Raw genomic sequence first — 20,681 nt, forward strand, 5'->3', positions numbered from 1 at the left:
TAAAAATGCAACAAAGCATTAGTTCAATATTCAAATGATGCTGAAAATGTAAAGATGGTGTCAATTACAATGAAGAATAGATGCAGAGCAGAGAAGAACAACCATTCATGCTTGGATGGATGTTGCTCAGTTTTTCTTAAGCAATGATGTAACATGTTAATAACATGTTAATCTCTGAGCATATCTCTCCACTTTGTTGATGCCTTGTGATATCTCCCATCCACTGTTCAGTGTCAGACGTGAGTTTTGAGCTGCATCGTGTTTGTCAGGGTCACCAAACATAATATGTTGTGTCCTCAGTCTGCACTGGCCCACTTAAATAAACCGGGTGACTTTGTATCACCAAAATGTCAGTAAGGACAACATCAAAAGTGCTATAGTGTGTCTCTGGATAGATTCAGTACATTTATACAAGCTCCCAGTGGCTTAGGGATCTCACAGATTCAGTAAGAGATTAGAGTTTCATGGAGGGGACAAACTATTGTTTTGGTGACAGAGCAAATATTGTTTGACGACAGAGATGAAGAAAGCAGATTCATGGATGTAGGCCATTTTTGTTGTTTTTGCTAAGATACAATATTTTCCCACACAGTTGAAGATGAGTTGTTTATAGCAGGGCTTGCATATCCCTATCAGTAATGTTAGGGATTGGATAGCCATCATAATATTCACAATCAAATGCAATTTCAGAACTGACCTGGAAAGGATAGGCAGCTATTCTCCTTTTGTACCATTACCTAAATTGAACAGATGTCTCTCTATTCAGCCAAATACATTTTCACATAAGTGGACAATAAGGTAATCTAATCTAATGTTATCTATCAAATGTTCATTTTGTATTCTCTCACCTGTGGCCACTATGATTCCCGGTGCTGAGGCCTTGGTTGATATGCTGCCTGACAGGTAGGGGTTTTCAGACGTCTGCAGTTGGAGATGGAGCGAACAGAAGGGCTGAGAAATGACAGACAGTCCATTATATTTGACGGAACCATTATACACTGGTCAATCACATCCCCAGTGTTACATACAGTAGAACACTACAGGGTTGATCTTTAAAAGGTGCACAAAGCATGTGCTTTTGATTTCAAGAGAAGGTCCTTTAGATAAGGAAAAGAAAAGCTGCCATGTGGTGTTTATTAAGCTTTCATCTCAGAAAGCCTGAAGATAGAGCTTAATAGAATCTTTTGAATTCTGAAGTCTTCCAGTGAGTTACATTTACACCAAATGCTAACAACAATGCTAACATAGGCAGTCAACTATACAACAAACTATATTTGGTTAACAAAACAAAACATGAATCAAACTAAACACAAGTAAGACAATTTCCACAGCCTCACTCTAAAAAAAACACGTACTGCCTCTCCATAGTTTATCTTAATTGTCGTTATCAGTCATTAATACAGGGAGGGACTTTACATAAAATCATAAAGTCAAGGGAGGGAGAGAGAGGGAGACGGCTGCATGTGAGCACTCGCATTTGTCAACATGTTTTTTTTTACAAGAAAGATCGATTTGGAGTTAGACAAATGTGGATTATTTCTCAGGGACCTATATAGGATGCTACCCTCGACAGCATAACCTTCACTCCAGATTCAAAACTCCAAACCTACAACCTAATTTTGGACAACATTTCCTGGAAGGATTATTACTACCAATGATTCATCTTTCCAAGCTGTACAGAGAGTGCCCTGGCAAACAAACAGCAGAGATCATCTGCCCTGGGACTGAGACAGACCAGAAACAACTTCAATGAGCACTGAGGTGTGAAGTGAGACGTGTCAAAGCCTTTAAGCCCAACAAATGTCAGGAGTCTCACAGGTTACCCCACCTAAATCCAGATGCCTTTGAAGCCCCCTCCCGCTGTTCAGAGATCATCCACTGGTATTTTCTACAAGAAATCTGCCTCCAGAAATGAAGGCTTCTCCCAAGTGGGTGTGACACCTACACCCACTACCTGCTGCACTGCTGCCTGGATTCTACCTGGCGATCTGTTCACCGTCTGCCCTGGCCTGTCTCCCCTGTCTGGTACAGGTACCCCCACCTCACACGTACTGTTGGGGCAAATTACTCTGAACTTACAATGGCTAGGTCCAAGTCGTTATATTTCTTTCTTGTGCATTTAGCTATTTTTCTATTTGCCTCATGACTTCTGCATGCTTTGTTGACTGTGAACTTTCTTGTTTGCCCAACCGTGGGACAGACTATGTTTGTTCCCACACTCAGGACTCTGACTCTCTATTGCTTACACAGACTTTTGGCCTCCCGTCCTATTCTGACCACCTCTCGCCGGCTTTCTATTCATGTTACCTGATTGAAAATCAATCATGTCACCATAGCATCTCCCACCTGTAGCACACGCTCCAGCAGGTATATCTCTCTAGTCACCCCCAAAACCAATTCTTTCTTTGGCCGCCTCTCCTTCCAGTTCTCTGCTGCCAGTGACTGGAACGAACTACAAAAATCTCTGAAACTGGAAACACTTATCTCCCTCACTTGCTTTAAGCACCAACTGTCAGAGCAGCTCACAGATTACTGCACCTGTACATAGCCCACCTATAATTTAGCCCAAACAACTACCTCTTTCCCTACTGTATTTAATTAATTTATTTATTTTGCTCCTTTGCACCCCATTATTTTTATTTCTACTTTGCACATTCTTTCATTGCAAAACGACCATTCCAGTGTTTTACTTGCTATATTGTATTTACTTTACCACCATGGCCTTTTTTGCCTTTACCTCCCTTATCTCACCTCATTTGCTCACATCGTATATAGACTTGTTTCTACTGTATGTTTGTTTTACTCCATGTGTAACTCTGTGTCGTTGTATGTGTCGAACTGCTTTGCTTTATCTTGGCCGGGTCGCAATTGTAAATGAGAACTTGTTCTCAACTTGCCTACCTGGTTAAATAAAGGTGAAATAAAAATAAATAAAAAATTGAAATTGCTGTTCAATATGTTCTTAGAATCAAGGGCATATACACTTGCTAAAAAGATGTAATGAGCAAGCCTTACTTCATGACCTGACCTCTGTAAATTGGAATAGAATCAGCTTGATCCCCCTCTGTTGAAGACACTTGGACCTTCATTTTTGATATTTTCAGTGGTATTGTTAACAAACACGCCCCCATAAAGAAAATGACCTGCAGAATAAACCCTCCTCCTCACAGCTGCCTTCTCCCTTATTGCAGATGATGTGGTTGTTACTGACAAGAAGCACATGGCTCTTTAATCACCACTTCATTAAGTCAGGATTCCGATTTGACTCAGCCATGCCTCCTTGCCCGTCCAACATTTCCACATCTCCCACCCCAACTAATGCGACTAGGCCTGATACTCCTCCCTCTTTCTTCCCCGCCCCACTACAAAGTTTCTCCCTGCAGGCAGTCACTGAGTCCAAGGTGCTAAAGGAGCTCCTTAAAAACTTGACCCCAAAAACACATCCGAGTCAGATGGTTTAGACCCTTTCTATTTTTATCTTTCTACCCTATAATCGCCAAGCCCATCTCTGACCTTTTTAACCTGTCTCTCCTCTCGTGGGAGGTTCCCATTGCTTGGAAGGCAGCCACGGCGAGTCCTTTATTTAAAGGGGTTGATCAAGCTGATCCTAACTGTTTTATGCTTATTTCTATGTTTGCCCTGTTTATCAAAAGTTTTGGAAAAACTTGACAATAATCCACTGACTGGCTTTCTTGATGTCTATAGTATTCTCTCGGGTATGCAATCTGGTTTCCGCTCAGGTTATGGATGTGTCACTTGCCCTTGATTCTATGCAATGCTGTGCTGCTATTTTTATTGACTTGGACAAAGCTATTGATACGGTAGACTATTCCATTCTTGTGGGCCGGCTAAGGAGTATTGGTGTCTCTGAAGGTCTTTGGCCTGGTTTGCTAACTACCTCTCTCAAGGAGTGCAGTGTATACAGTTAGCTGTCTCAGCCAATGCCTGTCACTAAGGGAGCACCCCAATGCTCGATCCTAGGCCCCACGCTCTTCTCAATTTACAATAACAACATAGCTCAGGCAGTAGGAATCTCTCTCAGCCATTTATATGCAGATGATACAGTCTTCTGCTCACCTGCCCCCTCACCGGATTTTGTGTGAAACACTCGACAACAAACCTTTCTTAGTGTCCAACAAGCTTTCTCTAACCTTAATCTTGTTCTGAACACCTCCAAAACGAAGGTCATGTGTTTTTGTTAGAAGGATGCCCCTCTCCCCACAGTTGTGATTACTACCTCTGAGGGTTTAGAGCTTGAGGTAGTCACCTCATACAAGTACTTGAGAGAATATCTCGGCACATATCAAAGCTGCAGGCTAAAGTTAAATCTAGACTTGGTTTCCTCTATCATAATCGCTCCTCTTTCACCCCAGCTGCAAAATAACCCTGATTCATATGACCATCCTACCTTTGCTAGATTACGGAGACATAATTTATAGATTGGCAGGTAAGGTTGCTCTCATCAGATTTGCCACCAATGCCCCTTATAGAACACATCACTGCACTCTATACTCATCTGTAAACTGGTCATCTCTGTATACCCGTCGCAAGACCTACTGGTTGATGCTTATTTATAAAACCCTCTTAGGCCTCACTCCCTCCTATCTGAGATATCTACTGCAGCCCTCATCCTCCACATACAACACCCGTTCCGCCAGTCACATTCTGTTAAAGGTCCCCAAAGCACACATATCCCTGGGTCACTTGTCTTTTCAGTTCGCTGCAGCTAGCGACTGGAACGAGCTGCAACAAACACGCAAACTGGACAGTTTTATCTCAATCTCTTCATTCAAAGAATCAGTCATGGACACTCTTATTGACAGTTGTCGCTGCTTTGTGTGATGTATTGCTGTCTCTACCTTCCTGCCCTTTATGCTGTTGTCTGTGTCCAATAATGTTTGCAACATGTTTTGTGCTGCATCCATGTAGTGCTGCTGCCATGTTGTGTAGCTACCGTGTTGTTGTCATGTTGAGTTGCTACCATCCTGTGTTGTCATGTGTTGCTGCCATGCTATATTGTTGTCCTAGGTCTCTCTTTCTGTAGCGTTGTGGTGTCTCTCTTGTCGTGATGTGTGTTTTGTCTTATATATATATTTTTTAAATGTACCCAGCCCCCGTCATTGTAAATAAGAATTTGTTCTTAACTGACTTTCTTAGTAAAAAAAAGGTAAACAAAAAAGAAACTAATGAAACAAGTCTCAGGGGCGAGCCGACAACAAAAGTCAATTATATCTGTTCACAGAGCCCCCCCCCCAAAAAAATGTGCTCTTTCATCTTTGCCAATTCATAGTATGACATTGCTGTAAGGACACCAAGGGCAATGGGATTTAACAGGGTAATCAAATAGAATCTGTAATTAAAATATCACATAAATGCACAATCGTATTCAACCTGTAGCCACTCTGCGCACAGCGTGCGGCCCCCACAATTGCCTCCCTTGGCTTTGAAACAGTACGAACACTTACTGCTAATGTCTCACAGTTATTTTTCTACATAGTCATCCTTTACGTGGGATGAAAGGAGAGATAGGGCACCTAAAATAATAAGAACTGTAGATGACAAGGAGTGTGTACACAGTTCCTCTTGATATCATAGCTTAAATGTGATTACGTAAAGTAATTCCCTTTCAGTTAAGATGAGTAAGCAAACTCCCTTGAGTGTGTGATGTAACACGAATGTTATCATTGATGTACATAACTTGAAGGGAACTGAACACATATTCCTGGATTAAAATAAACTGTCATTGGAGATTTTTTTTATCTCCTGGACTAGGCTTAATCTGGGTCTAGGAAAGCACATCAAAGAGTTCAGGCAGTCTTAGATCATGTATGATCACCACAACGATGAGCCTTCCCTGTTAGCTTCAGTATAACTCACCAGTATACAGTGGATGTCGTTGCCAGCCAGGTCTGTCGCCGGGGCCTGTAGTAACCTCCAATCACGGCCCTTGTTGTAGGTGATGTAGGTCTTCACCTGGTTGTCTAGCCTCCTGTTTGCAATCAGCATGCCTTTGATACCTGCTACCTAGGGAGAAATAGAGAACAAATTCGAAAACAGACACTAAAACTAGCCAAATCCAACCACCAAAACAGATTACATGATTTTCTTAAATGTATTTTTCAAGCACTAAACAGTACCCAAAATGCCCCCTGGCAGACATAGCTACGGGAAGTAGGGGTGTTGAGGGTGCTGCAACAAACCAGAAAAAAATATATGTAAACTAATACAAATATATATACTACCCGTCAAAAGCTTTAGAACATATGCTCATTCAAGGGTTTTTCTTTATTTTTACTATTTTCTACATTGTAGAATAATAGTGAAGACATCAAAACTATGAAATAACACATATGGAATCACGTAGTAAGAAAAAAAATACAATACATTCTTCAAATAGCCACCATTTGCCTTGATGACAGCTTTGCACAATCTTGGTATTCTCTCAACCAGCTTCACCTGGAATTATTTTCCAACAGTCTTGAAGGAGTTCCCACATATGTTGAGCACTTGTTGGCTGCTTTTCCTTAACTCTGCAGTCCGACTCATCCCAAACCATCTCAATTTGGTTGAGGTCGGGGGATTGTGGAGGCCAGGTCATTTGATGCAGCACTCCATCACACTCCTTCTTGGTAAAATAGCTCTTACTCAGCCTGGAGGTGTGTTGGGTCACTGTCCTGTTGAAAAACAAATGATAGTCCCACTAAGCCCAAACCAGATAGGATGGTGTATTGCTGCATGCAATACTGTGGTAGCCATGCTCGTTAAGTGAGCCTTGGATTCTAAATAAATCACAGTGTCACCAGCAAAGCACCCCCACACCATATCACCTCCTCCTCCATGCTGTATGGTGGGAAATACACATACGCAGATCATCCGTTCACACACACCGCGTCTCACAATGACACGACGGTTGGAACCAAAAATCGCCAATTTGGACTCCAGGCCAAAGGACACATTTTCACCAGTTTAATGTCCACTGCTCATTTTACTTGGCCCAAGCAAGTCTTTTCTTCTTATTGGTGTCCTTTAGTAGGGGTTTCTTTGCAGCAATTCAACCATGATGGCCTGATTCACACAGTCTCCTCTGAACAGTTGATGTTGAGATGTGTCTGTTACTTGAACTCTGTGAAACATTTATTTCTGCTGCAATTTCTGAGGCTGGTATCTCAAATGAAATTATCCTCTGCATTCCATATGTGCTATTTCATAGTTTTGATGTCTTCACTATTATTCTATAATGTAGAAAATAGTAAAAATAAAGAAAAACCCTTGAATGAGTAGATGTTCTAAAACCTTTGACCGGTAGTGTATATATACTTTGTATATATATATATATATATAAAATTAGATTTTTCCACAAAAGTAGTGCACTGAGCCTTTAGTAGTCCTGTATTAGCGGACTGATATAGCTGTCTGTAGCGCGGGCAAATTATAATTATATATATTGTTTCTTATTCTCACAAAAGTAGTGCACTGGACCTTTAATAGTACTGTATTAGCTGGCTGCTATAGCTGTCTGTAGCGCAGGCAAAAATAATCCCCGCAACCCCACTGTCGACAAAAAGTTCTCAGCACCCCCAAACCCCAAATATCTTGCCACGGCTATGCTGACAGACATCAGACTGGTCACAAACCAGTCTCCTTTTCCTTCAATTATCTCCCTTTAATTGCGTCCCCATCAACTGCCCACCACTGTTGTGATTACATTACAACTCTGGACGTTAAAACTGATAAACTGTCACATCCACGAGACACCCACTCACAAAGTGTGAGAGAGAGAGAGAGAGAGAGTGTCATGGCTCCTTGCCTCCTTAGTCAAACTGTCTTTCTGCGATAACCCATCCAGGATGGAAGTGTGATGGGGGTAAACCTGACTGTGCTTTAAATAAGACCCATACTGCAGCAGACATTGAGGGCCCTCAGTTGTATCACCTTACCAGTATAAGTGGCACTAATAGGCGCCACGTTTGACATGGTCATAGAAAAGCGTCCACCCGGGATGGACACGGCTAGTGAGGCAGGACGGGGCCCCTCCCTCCCCTGACCAGACTTGTCAATCACAGCGGTAATTCTTTATCGTCCCCCACAGTAATATTAAATATTGTGAAACTGAAAGCGCGAACCACTGCTTTTAATCAGGGCAAGGTGTCTGGTAACATGACCGAATACAAACAGTGCAGCTATTCCCTCCGCAAGGCTATCAAACAAACTAAGCGCCAGTACAGAGACAAAGTAGAATCTCAATTCAACGGCTCAGACACAAGAGGCATGTGGCAGGGTCTACAGTCAATCACGGACTACAGGAAGAAATCCAGCCCAGTCACGGACCAGGATGTCTTGCTCCCAGGCAGACTAAATAACTTTTTTGCCCGCTTTGAGGACAATACTGTGCCACTGACACGGCCTGCAACGAAAACATGCGGTCTCTCCTTCACTGCAGCCGAGGTGAGTAAGACATTTAAACGTGTTAACCCTCGCAAGGCTGCAGGCCCAGACGGCATCCACAGCCGCGCCCTCGGAGCATGCGCAGACCAGCTGGCCGGTGTGTTTACGGACATATTCAATCAATCCCTATACCAGTCTGCTGTTCCCACATGCTTCAAGAGGGCCACCATTGTTCCTGTTCCCAAGAAAGCTAAGGTAACTGAGCTAAACGACTACCGCCCCGTAGCACTCACATCCGTCATCATGAAGTGCTTTGAGAGACTAGTCAAGGACCATATCACCTCCACCCTACCTGACACCCTAGACCCACTCCAATTTGCTTACCGCCCAAATAGGTCCACAGACGATGCAATCTCAACCACACTGCACACTGCCCTAACCCATCTGGACAAGAGGAATACCTATGTGAGAATGCTGTTCATCGACTACAGCTCGGCATTCAACACCATAATACCCTCCAAGCTCGTCATCAAGCTCGAGACCCTGGGTCTCGACCCCGCCCTGTGCAACTGGGCACTGGACTTCCTGACGGGCCGCCCCCAGGTGGTGAGGGTAGGCAACAACATCTCCACCCCTCTGATCCTCAACACTGGGGCCCCACAAGGGTGCGTTCTGAGCCCTCTCCTGTACTCCCTGTTTACCCACGACTGCGTGGCCACGCACGCCTCCAACTCAATCATCAAGTTTGCGGACGACACAACAGTGGTAGGCTTGATTACCAACAACGACGAGACGGCCTACAGGGAGGAGGTGAGGGCCCTCAGAGTGTGGTGTCAGGAAAATAACCTCACACTCAACGTCAACAAAACTAAGGAGATGATTGTGGACTTCAGGAAACAGCAGAGGGAACACCCCCCTATCCACATCGATGGAACAGTAGTGGAGAGGGTAGCAAGTTTTAAGTTCCTTGGCATACACATCACAGACAAACTGAATTGGTCCACTCACACAGACAGCATCGTGAAGAAGGCGCAGCAGCGCCTCTTCAACCTCAGGAGGCTGAAGAAATTCGGCTTGTCACCAAAAGCACTCACAAACGTCTACAGATGCACAATCGAGAGCATCCTGGCTGGGTGTATCACCGCCTGGTATGGCAACTGCACCGCCCTCAACCGTAAGGCTATCCAGAGGGTAGTGAGGTCTGCACAACGCATCACCGGGGGCAAACTACCTGCCCTCCAGGACACCTACACCACCCGATGCTACAGGAAGGCCATAAAGATCATCAAGGACATCAACCACCCGAGCCACTGCCTGTTCACCCCGCTGTCATCCAGAAGGCGAGGTCAGTACAGGTGCATCAAAGCTGGGACCGAGAGACTGAAAAACAGCTTCTATCTCAAGGCCATCAGACTGTTAAACAGCCACCACTAACATTGAGTGGCTGCTGCCAACACACTGTCAATGACACTGACTCAACTCCAGCCACTTTAATAATGGGAATTGATGGGAAATTATGTAAATATATCACTAGCCACTTTAAACAATGCTACCTTATATAATGTTACTTACCCTACATTATTCATCTCATATGCATATGTATATACTGTACTCTATATCATCGACTGCATCCTTATGTAATACATGTATCACTAGCCACTTTAACTATGCCACTTTGTTTACATACTCATCTCATATGTTATACTGTACTCGATATCATCTACTGTATCTTGCCTATGCTGCTTTGTACCATCACTCATTCATATATCCTTATGTACATATTCCTTATCCCCTTACACTGTGTATAAGACAGTAGTTTTTTTGGAATTGTTAGTTAGATTACTTGTTCGTTATTACTGCATTGTCGGAACTAGAAGCACAAGCATTTCGCTACACTCGCATTAACATCTGCTAACCATGTGTATGTGACAAATAAAATTTGATTTGATTTGATTTGAAATATAGACTGATGAATGCATGTGGATCCATCTACAAAGACAAAACAAACAACACAACAACTTTCAGCACAGTAAAGACTAGTATGATAAACGACCACTGAGATACCAGACTTCCCTCAGTACATGCACTCGGTCTCCCCGCAGACAGCCTTTTACAATCTCTCAATATGCATTAATGAAGATTTCCGCAAAATATTAGAAATATGGATCCACTGCTGAATCAGGGGATCAGAGGCTCCGAATAGGGGGGAAATGGAGGGAGGGGTTAAGAGAGTTGTCAGAGAGCTAATACACACACTCACACAATGCTAGGCTAACAGAAAGGAGCATCATCATCATGACCATTACATTACCTAAATCATCTAGATAACCTTCCCTCCCTCCAGCCCCCTGTCTCTTCTTCTCTCCCTCCTACTGTACCAGTCACTCATTCAAAAGCTACAGGTATGTATAGCTCTGAGTAAGGTGGGAATCAGGTAGTTCATAATTGGGCTGTTGTTGATTTGTAGGCCTACCACTCTGAGTATTAATTGTGTTAGGCAAGTTAGGATATTCTGTAATATTCAATGTGGAAGTTCATACCTCTGGGAGATGGATTGAATCAAAAAACCTAACACTAAATGGCTGATTAACTCGACTGGGAGTTAGAGAAAAACTTTTTGATTGAAGGGAAGATTGTCCAGATTGAATCCAACTGACACTCAAGTTACTCCCATCAGTCTAAAGTGGGGAAAAAATGTGTTTTATTCAAGTGAATAAAATAATTTATTTGTGAGAGAGAAAGACTGAGAAAGAGAAAGTGAGAGAATACTGACGAAAGGCAATTCATTATTTGACAATCCAAGGAGAAGAGTAAAAGCCTGTTGCGTTCACTCAGTCTCTCTGTTCCCTGTTGAGCTCAAAGTACTTAGTGAATGATTCCTCACTCAAGTCTTTGAGGCCATTGGCCTTCTGAAGCCCAACACTCCAGGGTTTGTTACAACAATACTTGGGAGTCCTACAAAGCACTTTGGTCAGAGTTATATCTACAGCCTTTTTCAGAGGAACTCAGGGCAAAAGTCTGCCTCTTCAAAAAAAAAAAAAAAACGAAGAAAAACTTTAAAGTGATACATACAGCATAACTTCAGTTTACAATAGTTTGTGACTAGAACATGCATGTATACCCAAAGGGTTAAACTAGTTAAAACAACATCATACAAAACTGGATTGGTGTAACTTTAACCAGTTTTACCCACTGGGTATGACCATTCATTTGAATACTAATTCTGTTTTTGTAAACCGTTAACACACGTGTTAGAAGGAACAGCAGGAGTAGTAACATTGTTAATGACTGCTGACTCTGAGGATCAGACCCATATCTCACTCCTCTGCCTCCCTCCATCACACCTGCCAGTGTCTGGGTGATAAATCGGGAATTCATCCTGAGAAAGAAGGGGGAAAAGGAGGGGGGACGATCCGCAACGAATCTTAATGACATAGAGACCTACTTACAAGGCTATAACAACACCCCCCCCACACACACACACACACACACAAGCACGCTGAGGATACCTACCTCATACAGGTCCAGCATCTGGTTGCCCCCCAGGCCACGGGTGGTCTTGACGTTCTCCATGGCCAGGGTGAAGAGGATGCCCCGGGTGTCGGAGAGGTACAGGTTGTATGTGTCGTTCTGGTTCCACTCCTGTACTGCCGCGAACACCTGGTGCTCGTCTGTGCTGACAATGTGGAGGTCCTGGTGACAGCGGATGGGATGGTTGGAGAGGTTCGAGGATTTATAAAGAGATAACGTATCTTATGGGTTGGGGTTGTAACATGCCGCCGAGTACGTGTTGGGTGTCACAAGATCAGGTCTGGTGTGCGTATTGAATGTTTAACACTATAGCTGCCAATGTTCTCCACACAACATATAGTGTCTTTTAACAGCTGCAATAGAAGAGTGAGACTACACATCGTTGTGTAGTAGTGCTACATATATTTTGAGAGCTAAATCCTTTTGTTGAAGGGAGAAAACAAGGGGGGAAATTGTTAGTTACTTCAAATCAAATTGGATTTGTCCCATTCTATGTATACCACAGGTCAAATCAAATCAAATCAAATCAAACCAGGTGTAGACTTTACTGTGAAATGCTTACCAAAGAGCCCTTTCCCAACAATGCAGGGTTGAAAAGTAAGAATAAAAAAAGTATTCAATCTGAATAATTGATCTACTGCATGAACTGTGTATCCGGAGGCATGTGTGTATCACTGTAAAAGTGAATGTTGCTTACTTTAGGCAGAGAATATTTCGGCAGTTTGATTTTGAGGAATGGATCCCTCTGGTAGGACACATAGTAGCTGGCCTGTCCTGCTGTAGTAACCTGGAACACATTGAGCCAAGACACTGAGTATTCCCTTTTTGTTCAAGTGTATAATTTGTCCATGCTGCAGTACACATCACATGAATGAACTACTTGGATGAATCTAAAACCTTCATGAATGTATCGATCATTACTCATGCTGCAACCCTCACCCAAGTGAACATGCATGACATTGTTTATGATGTAAAGATATACAGTGGGGCAAAAAAGTATTTAGTCAGCCACCAATTGTGCAAGTTCTCCCGCTTAAAAAGATGAGAGGCCTGTAATTTTCATCATAGGTACACTTCAACTATGACAGACAAAATTTGAAAATCACATTGTAAGATTTTTAATGAATTAATTTGGTGGAAAATAAGTATTTGGTCACCTACAAACAAGCAAGATTTCTGGCTCTCACAGACCTGTAACTTCTTCTTTAAGAGGCTCCTCTGTCCTCCACTCGTTACCTGTATTAATGGAACCTGTTTGAACTTGTTAGCAGTAAAAAAGACATGGCCAAGACCAAAGAGCTGTCAAAGGACACCAGAAACAAAATTGTAGACCTGCACCAGGCTGGGAAGACTGAATCTGCAATAGGTAAGCAGCTTGGTTTGAAGAAATCAACTGTGGGAGCAATTATTAGTAAATGGAAGACAACAAGACCACTGATAATCTCCCTCGATCTGGGGCTCCACGCAAGATCTCACCCCTTGGGGTCAAAATGATCACAAGAACGGTGAGAAAAAATCCCAGAATCACACGGGGGGACCTAGTGAATGACCTGCAGAGAGCTGGGACCAAAGTAACAAAGCCTACCATCAGTAACACACTACGCCGCCAGGGACTCAAATCCTGCAGTGCCAGACGTGTCCCCCTGCTTAAGCCAGTACATGTCCAGGCCCGCCTGAAGTTTGCTAGAGAGCATTTGGATGATCCAGAAGAAGATTGGGAGAATGTCATATGGTCAGATGAAACCAAAATATAACTTTTTGGTAAAAACTCAACTCATCGTGTTTGGAGGACAAAGAAAGCTGAGTTGCATCCAAAGAACACCATACCTACTGTGAAGCATGGGGGTGGAAACGTCATGCTTTGGGGCTGTTTTTCTGCAAAGGGACCAGGACGACTGGTCCGTGTAAAGGAAAGAATGAATGGGGCCATGTATCGTGCGATTTTTTGTGAAAACCTCCTTCCATCAGCAAGGGCATTGAAGATGAAACGGGGCTGGGTCTTTCAGCATGACAATGATCCCAAACACACCGCCCGGGCTACGAAGGAGTCGCTTCGTAAGAAGCATTTAAAGGTCCTGGAGTGGCCTAACCAGTCTCCAAATCTCAATCCCATAAAAATCTTTTGGAGGGAGTTGAAAGTCCGTGTTTCCCAGCAACAGCCCCAAAACATCACTGCTCTAGAGGAGATCTGCATGGAGGAATAGGCCAAAATACCAGCAACAGTGTGTGAAAACCTTGTGAAGACTTACAGAAAACATTTGACCTCTGTCATTGCCAACAAAGGGTATATAACAAAGTTTTGAGACAAACTTTTATTATTGACCAAACACTTATTTTCCACCATAATTTGCAAATAAATTCATAAAAAATCCTACAATTGTGATTTTATGGATTTTTTTCTTTCTCATTTTGTCTGTCATAGTTGAAGTGTACCTATGATGCAAATTACAGGCCTCTCTCATCTTTTTAAGTGGGAGAACTTGTACAATTGGTGGCTGACTAAATACTTTTTTGCCCCACTGTATACTTTATTGTCAGAGAGGAACATTGAAGCATTTAAATGCCTATTTACAGTTGTTTCTATTGAGAAAATAACAATAACATCTCTTGGCTAGCATACAGCGGAAACTGCTCCTCTTACATCCTCTCCTGTTGATGCTTTTTGTGGTTTTGGAGGCAGACTTGGGTAAATATCTGGTAAGGACAATCAATAGCCTCATTATTTTCTGTCAAGAGAAATCTTTAACTCTCCCAAGCAATGCTCAGTGGCCTGTCTTAGGAAAGTCATCCTTAATGATACCAGGGCCTCGGCAAGCAAACACTCGAGCTCTTAGCTGCTGTTAGCCTATGTAGTACAAACACCACGAGTAGGGAAGAAAGTGCTAGAAACCTGTAATTAGAGCACTGAAATAGCTACTGTAAAATGAACAGTGCAGTTAGATTAACAATAAATTTAGCTTTCTGACAATATTAGATATGTCTATGTCCTGGGAAATTGTCTTGTTACTTACAACCTCCTGCTAATCGCATTAGCCTACGTTAGCTCAACCGTCTTGTGTAAGTTTTTTTTTCTATTTGTTCCAGTCATTGGCAGCAGAGAACTGGAAGGAAAGGTGGCCAAAGGCCAGTGAGCTGAGAGAAGGCAGAGCTTTACCTAGCAAAGACTTATAGATGACCTGGGGTAAGTGGGTTTGGCGATGAATATGTAGTGAGGACCAGCCAACAAGAGCATTCAGCTTGCAGTGGTGGGGTAGTATATGAGGCTTTGGTGAAAAAACTGTTTGCAATGTGATAGACAGCATCCAATCTTCTGAGTAGAGTTTGGAGGCTATTTTGTAAATTATTTTGCAGAATTCAAGGATCGGAGGGATAGTCCGTTTTACTAGGGTATATTTGACAGCATGAGTGAAGGAGGCTTTGTTGAGAAATAGGAAGCCGATTCTAGATTACATTTTGGATTGGAGATGCTTAATATGAGTCTAGATGGACAGTTTACGGTCGAGCCAGACACCTATGTTTTTGTAGTTGTCCACATATTCTAAGTCAGAACTGTTCAGAGTAGTGATGCTAGTCGGACGGGAGGGTGCGGGAAGCGATCGGTTGAAGAGCATGCATTTAGTTTTACTAGCATTTAAGAGCAGTTGGAGGCCAAGGAAGGAGTGTTGTTTGGCATTGAAGCTCGTTTGGAGGTTTGTTAACACAGTGTCCAAAGAAGGGCCAGAAGTATACAGAATTGTGTCGTCTGCATAGAGGTGGACCAAAGAATCACCAGCAGCAAGAGCTTCATCATTGATATACACAGAGAAAAGAGTCAGCCCGAGAATTAAACCCTGTGGCACCCCCATAGAGACTGTCAGAGGTCCGGAAAACAGGCCATCCGATTTGAAACACTGAACACTATTTGAGAAGTAGTTAGTGAACCAGGTAAGGCAGTCATTAGAGTAACCAAGGCTGTTGAGTCTGCCGATAAGACTACGGTGATTGACAGAGTCGAAAGCCTTGGCCAGGTCGATGAAGACGGCTGCACAGTACTGTCTTTAATCAAGAATTCATCCACAAAACAAGCTGCTGGCTTTCTGGGTTGGAAATGGGGGAGGTGAAATAGGATTATTATTATATTACAGAACTAATTAGGCCTCTTAGTGTGCTTCTAAGTACACTTCAATTGGAGGGAGGGAGGGAGGGAGGGAGGGAGGGAGGGAGGGAGGGAGGGAGGGAGGGAGGGAGGGAGGGAGGGAGGGAGGGAGGGAGGGAGGGAGGGAGGGAGGGAGGGAGGGAGGGAGGGAGGGAGTTTTGAACTGAAAAAGATATTTGGATGATTGATTTTTCCTTACCCACTTTCATAGAATTCATTCAATCGTGACGCAACGCGAGAAAACATTGTAGTTTCCCTGAATTGAAGATGCGGTCGGAGGTTTAGGTTGAGTATTTGTGGGTTTAATTAGGGAAATGTATGAGTGTGGTCAAACATAGTTGAGGGATCTCTTAGACCACAGAACTTCTTTTTTGGTAGTTCAGTCTTGTCCTATCGCTGCAACTCCCGTACAGACTCAGGAGATGCGAAGGTTGAGAGCCATGCGTCCTCCGAAACATGACCCTGCCAAGCCACACTGCTTCTTGACACACTGCTGTTTCTGGAAACGCCGTACAACTGGTGCCTTAAGTCAGCGTGCAGGCACCTGGCCCACCTCCAGGAGTTGCTAGAGCGCGATGGGACAAGGAAATCCGCCTCATGGTTCTCTCGGACACAGCCGGCAGTGACACAGCCCGGGATCGAACCCGTGTCTGTAGTGACGCCTCAAGCACTGCAAGACACCAGAAATCTTAATTTCCATTATTCTGGCAGAATGAAGCCAATCATGTGTAGAACCTGTATTTTACCTGAAAATGTGACTTTACTTTGAAGTGGTCTTGGCCCTGCGTAGGCTGTAACAAGACGCCAGAGTTTTTCAAAGGCATCAGGTTTAGGGCTGGGAGTTCTTCCGGATCTCCTTACATAGAATACTAGAGCCTAGAATTTTCCTGGTCAAGCCCCTTTCTCAAGGGAAAACTCTTGGCTCTAATTGAAATAGTTAGGAACAGGAATTTTCCCTGACCATGTGACCTGACCTGGAAAACCTTCTGGCCCTAACTCATGTTCTAATAGAAATACAGCCCTTGAAGTTCAATTTGGATGGCAAAGTTTTTTGTACTTGACTGGATTGGATTGGGAGGATAGTTATTCATACACCTGCATTGTCTTGGCTGTGTGCTTAAGGTTTATGTCCTATTGGAGGTGAACCTTCGCCCCTCTTCTGAGGCTCTGGAGCAGGTTTTCCCTCTATCCTGACTAGTCTCCCAATACCTGCCGCTGAGAAACATCCCCACAGAATGATGCTGCCGCCACCATGCTTCACCATAGGGACGTGCCAGGTTTCCTCGAGACGTGACGCTTGGCATTCAGGCCAAAAAGTTCAATCTTGGTTTCATCAGGCCAGATTTTCTTGTTTCTCATGTTCTGAGAGTCCTTTAGGTGTATTCTGGCAAACCCAAAGCGGGCTGCCATGTGCCTTTTACTGTGGAGTGGCTTCCGTCTGGCCACTCTAATATAAAGGCCTGGTTGGTGGAGTGCTGTATAGATGGTTGTCCTTCTGGAAGGTTCTCCCATCTCCACAGAGGAACACTGGGGCTCTGTCAGAGTGACCATCAGGTTCTTGGTCACGTCCCTCACCAAGGTCTTTCTCCCCCGATTGCTCAGTTTGGCCGGGCGGCCAGCTCTAAGAAGAGTTTGGTGGTTCCAAACTTCCTCCATTTAAGGATGATGGAGGCCACTGTGTTCTTGGGGACCTTCAATGCTGCAGACAATTTTTGGTACTTTTCCCCAGACCTGTGCCTCAACACAATCCTGTCTCGGAGCTCTACGGATAACTGACCTCACTGATTCTTTTTTTGCTCTGACATACACTGTCAACTGTAGGACCTTATATAGACAGGTGTGTGCCTTTCCAAATCATGTCCAATCAATTGAATTTACGACAGGTGGAGTCCAATCAAGTTGTTGAAACATCTCAATGATGATCAATAAAAACAGGATGCACCTGAGACGATGTCGAGTCTCATGGCAAAGGGTCTGAATACTTATGTGTTTAAGTTATCTGTTTTTGTTTTTTTTATACATTTGCAAATACAATTTCAAACCTGTTTTCGCTTTGTGATTATGGGTTATGGTGTGTAGATTGATGAGGGAAAAAATGATTTAATACATTTTAGGATAATGCTGTAACGTACCAAAATGTGGGAAAAAAAGTCAATGGGTCTGATTGCAAAATTAACAATAAGAAAAAACGTTGCGTCTATCAATGGTCCCCATATCTATCCTAATCAAGAACATACTGCCGTTAATACAATGTGTCAACATAACAATTAATCATAAATATTCATATTTATCATACCATTTTCTCAAACCTGCGGATCAACCAGTTGTTGCATGTGGTGCTGTAAAATATGCAAATCCCCTCCCAGTCCTAGCCAAACCAAGTTGTGCGTAACACATAACAAATGCCCATAATATTGAAGGCTAACGATGCTTATCCTATGCAATGCATCATGGTCCCTATACAATATGGTACAATATATTCTCCTCAGACAGAGCCTTACCTGAATAAACATATAGTCATCTTGGACCACCAGTGAACTGATGTCGATGTATCCAGGGAAGGGGTAGTTTCTGTTGAGCTCTGAGCACGTGAGAGCCTGGCATGTTACATACTGTATACCTGCCAGATGAGGAGATAGAGATTACTGGAGATCTGGATTAATATAGCTGTGGATCATGTCCCTTATTCCTGGGAATGTGAGGATGCCTGGAAACCGAGGCTATATGTCTGTTGATCTCTGAGCACGTTAGAACCTGGCATGTTACATACTGTATACCTGCCAGATGAGGAGATAGAGATTACTGGAGATCTGGATTCATCCAGCTGTGGATTATCGTGGAAAATTACATAATTAGTCATTCTATCCTGTGTTTTACTGCATAAGAATAGTCTCTTTTTACATGTAGTGTTTTTCTAACCTGATACAAACTTGTCTTTGTGTGACTTCGCCATAAGACTGGGCGTATAACGTAAGATCCATGGGGCATCCTGTGGGTTTACTATCTACAGGAAGTCACTTGTACAGAAACTTGCAGAGAGGAGCACATTATAGCGTTTGCTGTTGTGAATGCAGTTAGACGGTTGAGCCCTCGGGCTGTCAACCTCGTGCTATCTAAATCTGCACAGACAACTAATTGCCTTTTTACACACTATCTGCTGACTGCCACATGTACAAAAAGGATGTACCTCTGTATAAAAGCTGGGACCGGACACTGTTCGTTGGGCCTCAACTGCAACAACTGTTGAAGTGCATAGTGAACTGCTCCATTGTTGCAGATCTTATAGTAAGGTTGTTTTGAAGAATACAGAGTCTCTCTCCTTTTGGTTAGAATTTCCACCACAGGATCAGGCCACCTATTCTCGGGAAGGTGAGGATGCCTGGAAACCGAGGCTATATGTCTGTATGAATTGAACTCGAGGGAACTTTTGCATGGTTTGTGATTGACATGCAGTAGAGGAGACAGCATTACACTTTTGACAATATACTGACTGTGTATGTATATAATTGTAATTTGACCAGTATGTTGTGATTTGCATTCTATAATGGTGATTGGTTCATACATGCAATACGTGAAGTTGTAGATTTGTCACTATTCAACATGATCAACGATGATCATTCTCTGTGTACAGAAAACTAAACTCTCTCTGATTCCGGGGGTCGAACAACAGCAGCACATAGCTAGAATAAATAATTTCCCCTATGGATGACCTTGGGTGGCGTTGCCGTGGCGAGTTATAGAGCTGACCCTCCCAGGGTGAGAGGGATGAGAGGGAAAGGCCATATTAATCAAGTTTCATGCACTGCATTTATCAGTGGGGTAAATCCACTGTCTCTCCCCTGGGACACAACGCTCTAAACCCGGGGTGGAATTTATTCCTTGACAGACTCTCACTCTCTTCTATCATTTGTGGGCTGATAATTGGACTGCAAATGTGGGAGCATTTCTCTGCAGTGTGTTACAGAGAGAGAGAAAGAAAAAGGGAGGTGTGTGTGTATGTGTGTGTGTGTGTGTGTGTGTGTGTGTAGTGCTACTCACGTCCATTGGGGGTGTGTGCTTCCATGTGAACCAGATCTGACTCCTTGTCTAGACCCGTTACAGACCTGGATTAAAGAAGAGGAGAGAAGGAAGGAGGAAGAGGATGGAGGGGTAAAGTAAAGGGAAGAAGAGGAGGGAAGACAGAGAGAAGAAGAGGAGAACAGGATGGGAGAAGATTGGGTGAAGTAAAGAGGAAGGAAGAAGAGGAGGAGGAGGGAAAAAGAGGAGAGGAGAAGATGAGGTGGGAAGTTAAGGAGGGAAGGAGAGGAGAGGAGAGGAGGAGGGAAGAAGAGGAGATGGGAAATGAAGGAGGGAAGAAGTGGAGAGGAGGAGAAGAGGAGGGAAGAGGAGGAGAGGAGGAGAGGAGGAGGAGAGGAGAGGAGGAGGGAAGAGAAGGAGGGATGAAGAGGAGAGGAGGAGGGAAGAGAAGGAGGGAAAAAGACAATAAACAGAAGATGAGTCTCAGCAGAGGTATTCCACTCTATATATAGAAGTCTCATGTAAGCGTTGTCTCAACATTGATGGCAATAAAATAGCAATACAATCCCATGTGAGGACATTCTCCCCAGGGATGTGTGACAAAATGTCACAT

The 20,681-nt window shown here is 43.5% G+C and overlaps 1 protein-coding gene across 1 annotated transcript in view; it reads right to left on the reverse strand.

Annotated features, from left to right (window-relative positions):
• Positions 1-20,681, reverse strand: part of LOC116375209 (VPS10 domain-containing receptor SorCS3-like) — a 218,950-nt gene that overhangs the window by 31,703 nt on the left and 166,566 nt on the right. The window contains exons 6-11 of the mRNA XM_031831344.1: positions 20,090-20,154; positions 18,553-18,671; positions 12,614-12,703; positions 11,899-12,078; positions 5,878-6,024; positions 849-951 (exon numbers count right to left, since the gene is read on the reverse strand). Of these exons, the coding sequence (XP_031687204.1) occupies positions 849-951; positions 5,878-6,024; positions 11,899-12,078; positions 12,614-12,703; positions 18,553-18,671; positions 20,090-20,154 (704 nt within the window). The remainder of the gene's footprint in view (positions 1-848; positions 952-5,877; positions 6,025-11,898; positions 12,079-12,613; positions 12,704-18,552; positions 18,672-20,089; positions 20,155-20,681) is intronic.

This window comes from Oncorhynchus kisutch, linkage group LG1, assembly GCF_002021735.2.
Source record: "Oncorhynchus kisutch isolate 150728-3 linkage group LG1, Okis_V2, whole genome shotgun sequence".
Lineage (NCBI taxonomy): Eukaryota > Metazoa > Chordata > Actinopteri > Salmoniformes > Salmonidae > Oncorhynchus > Oncorhynchus kisutch.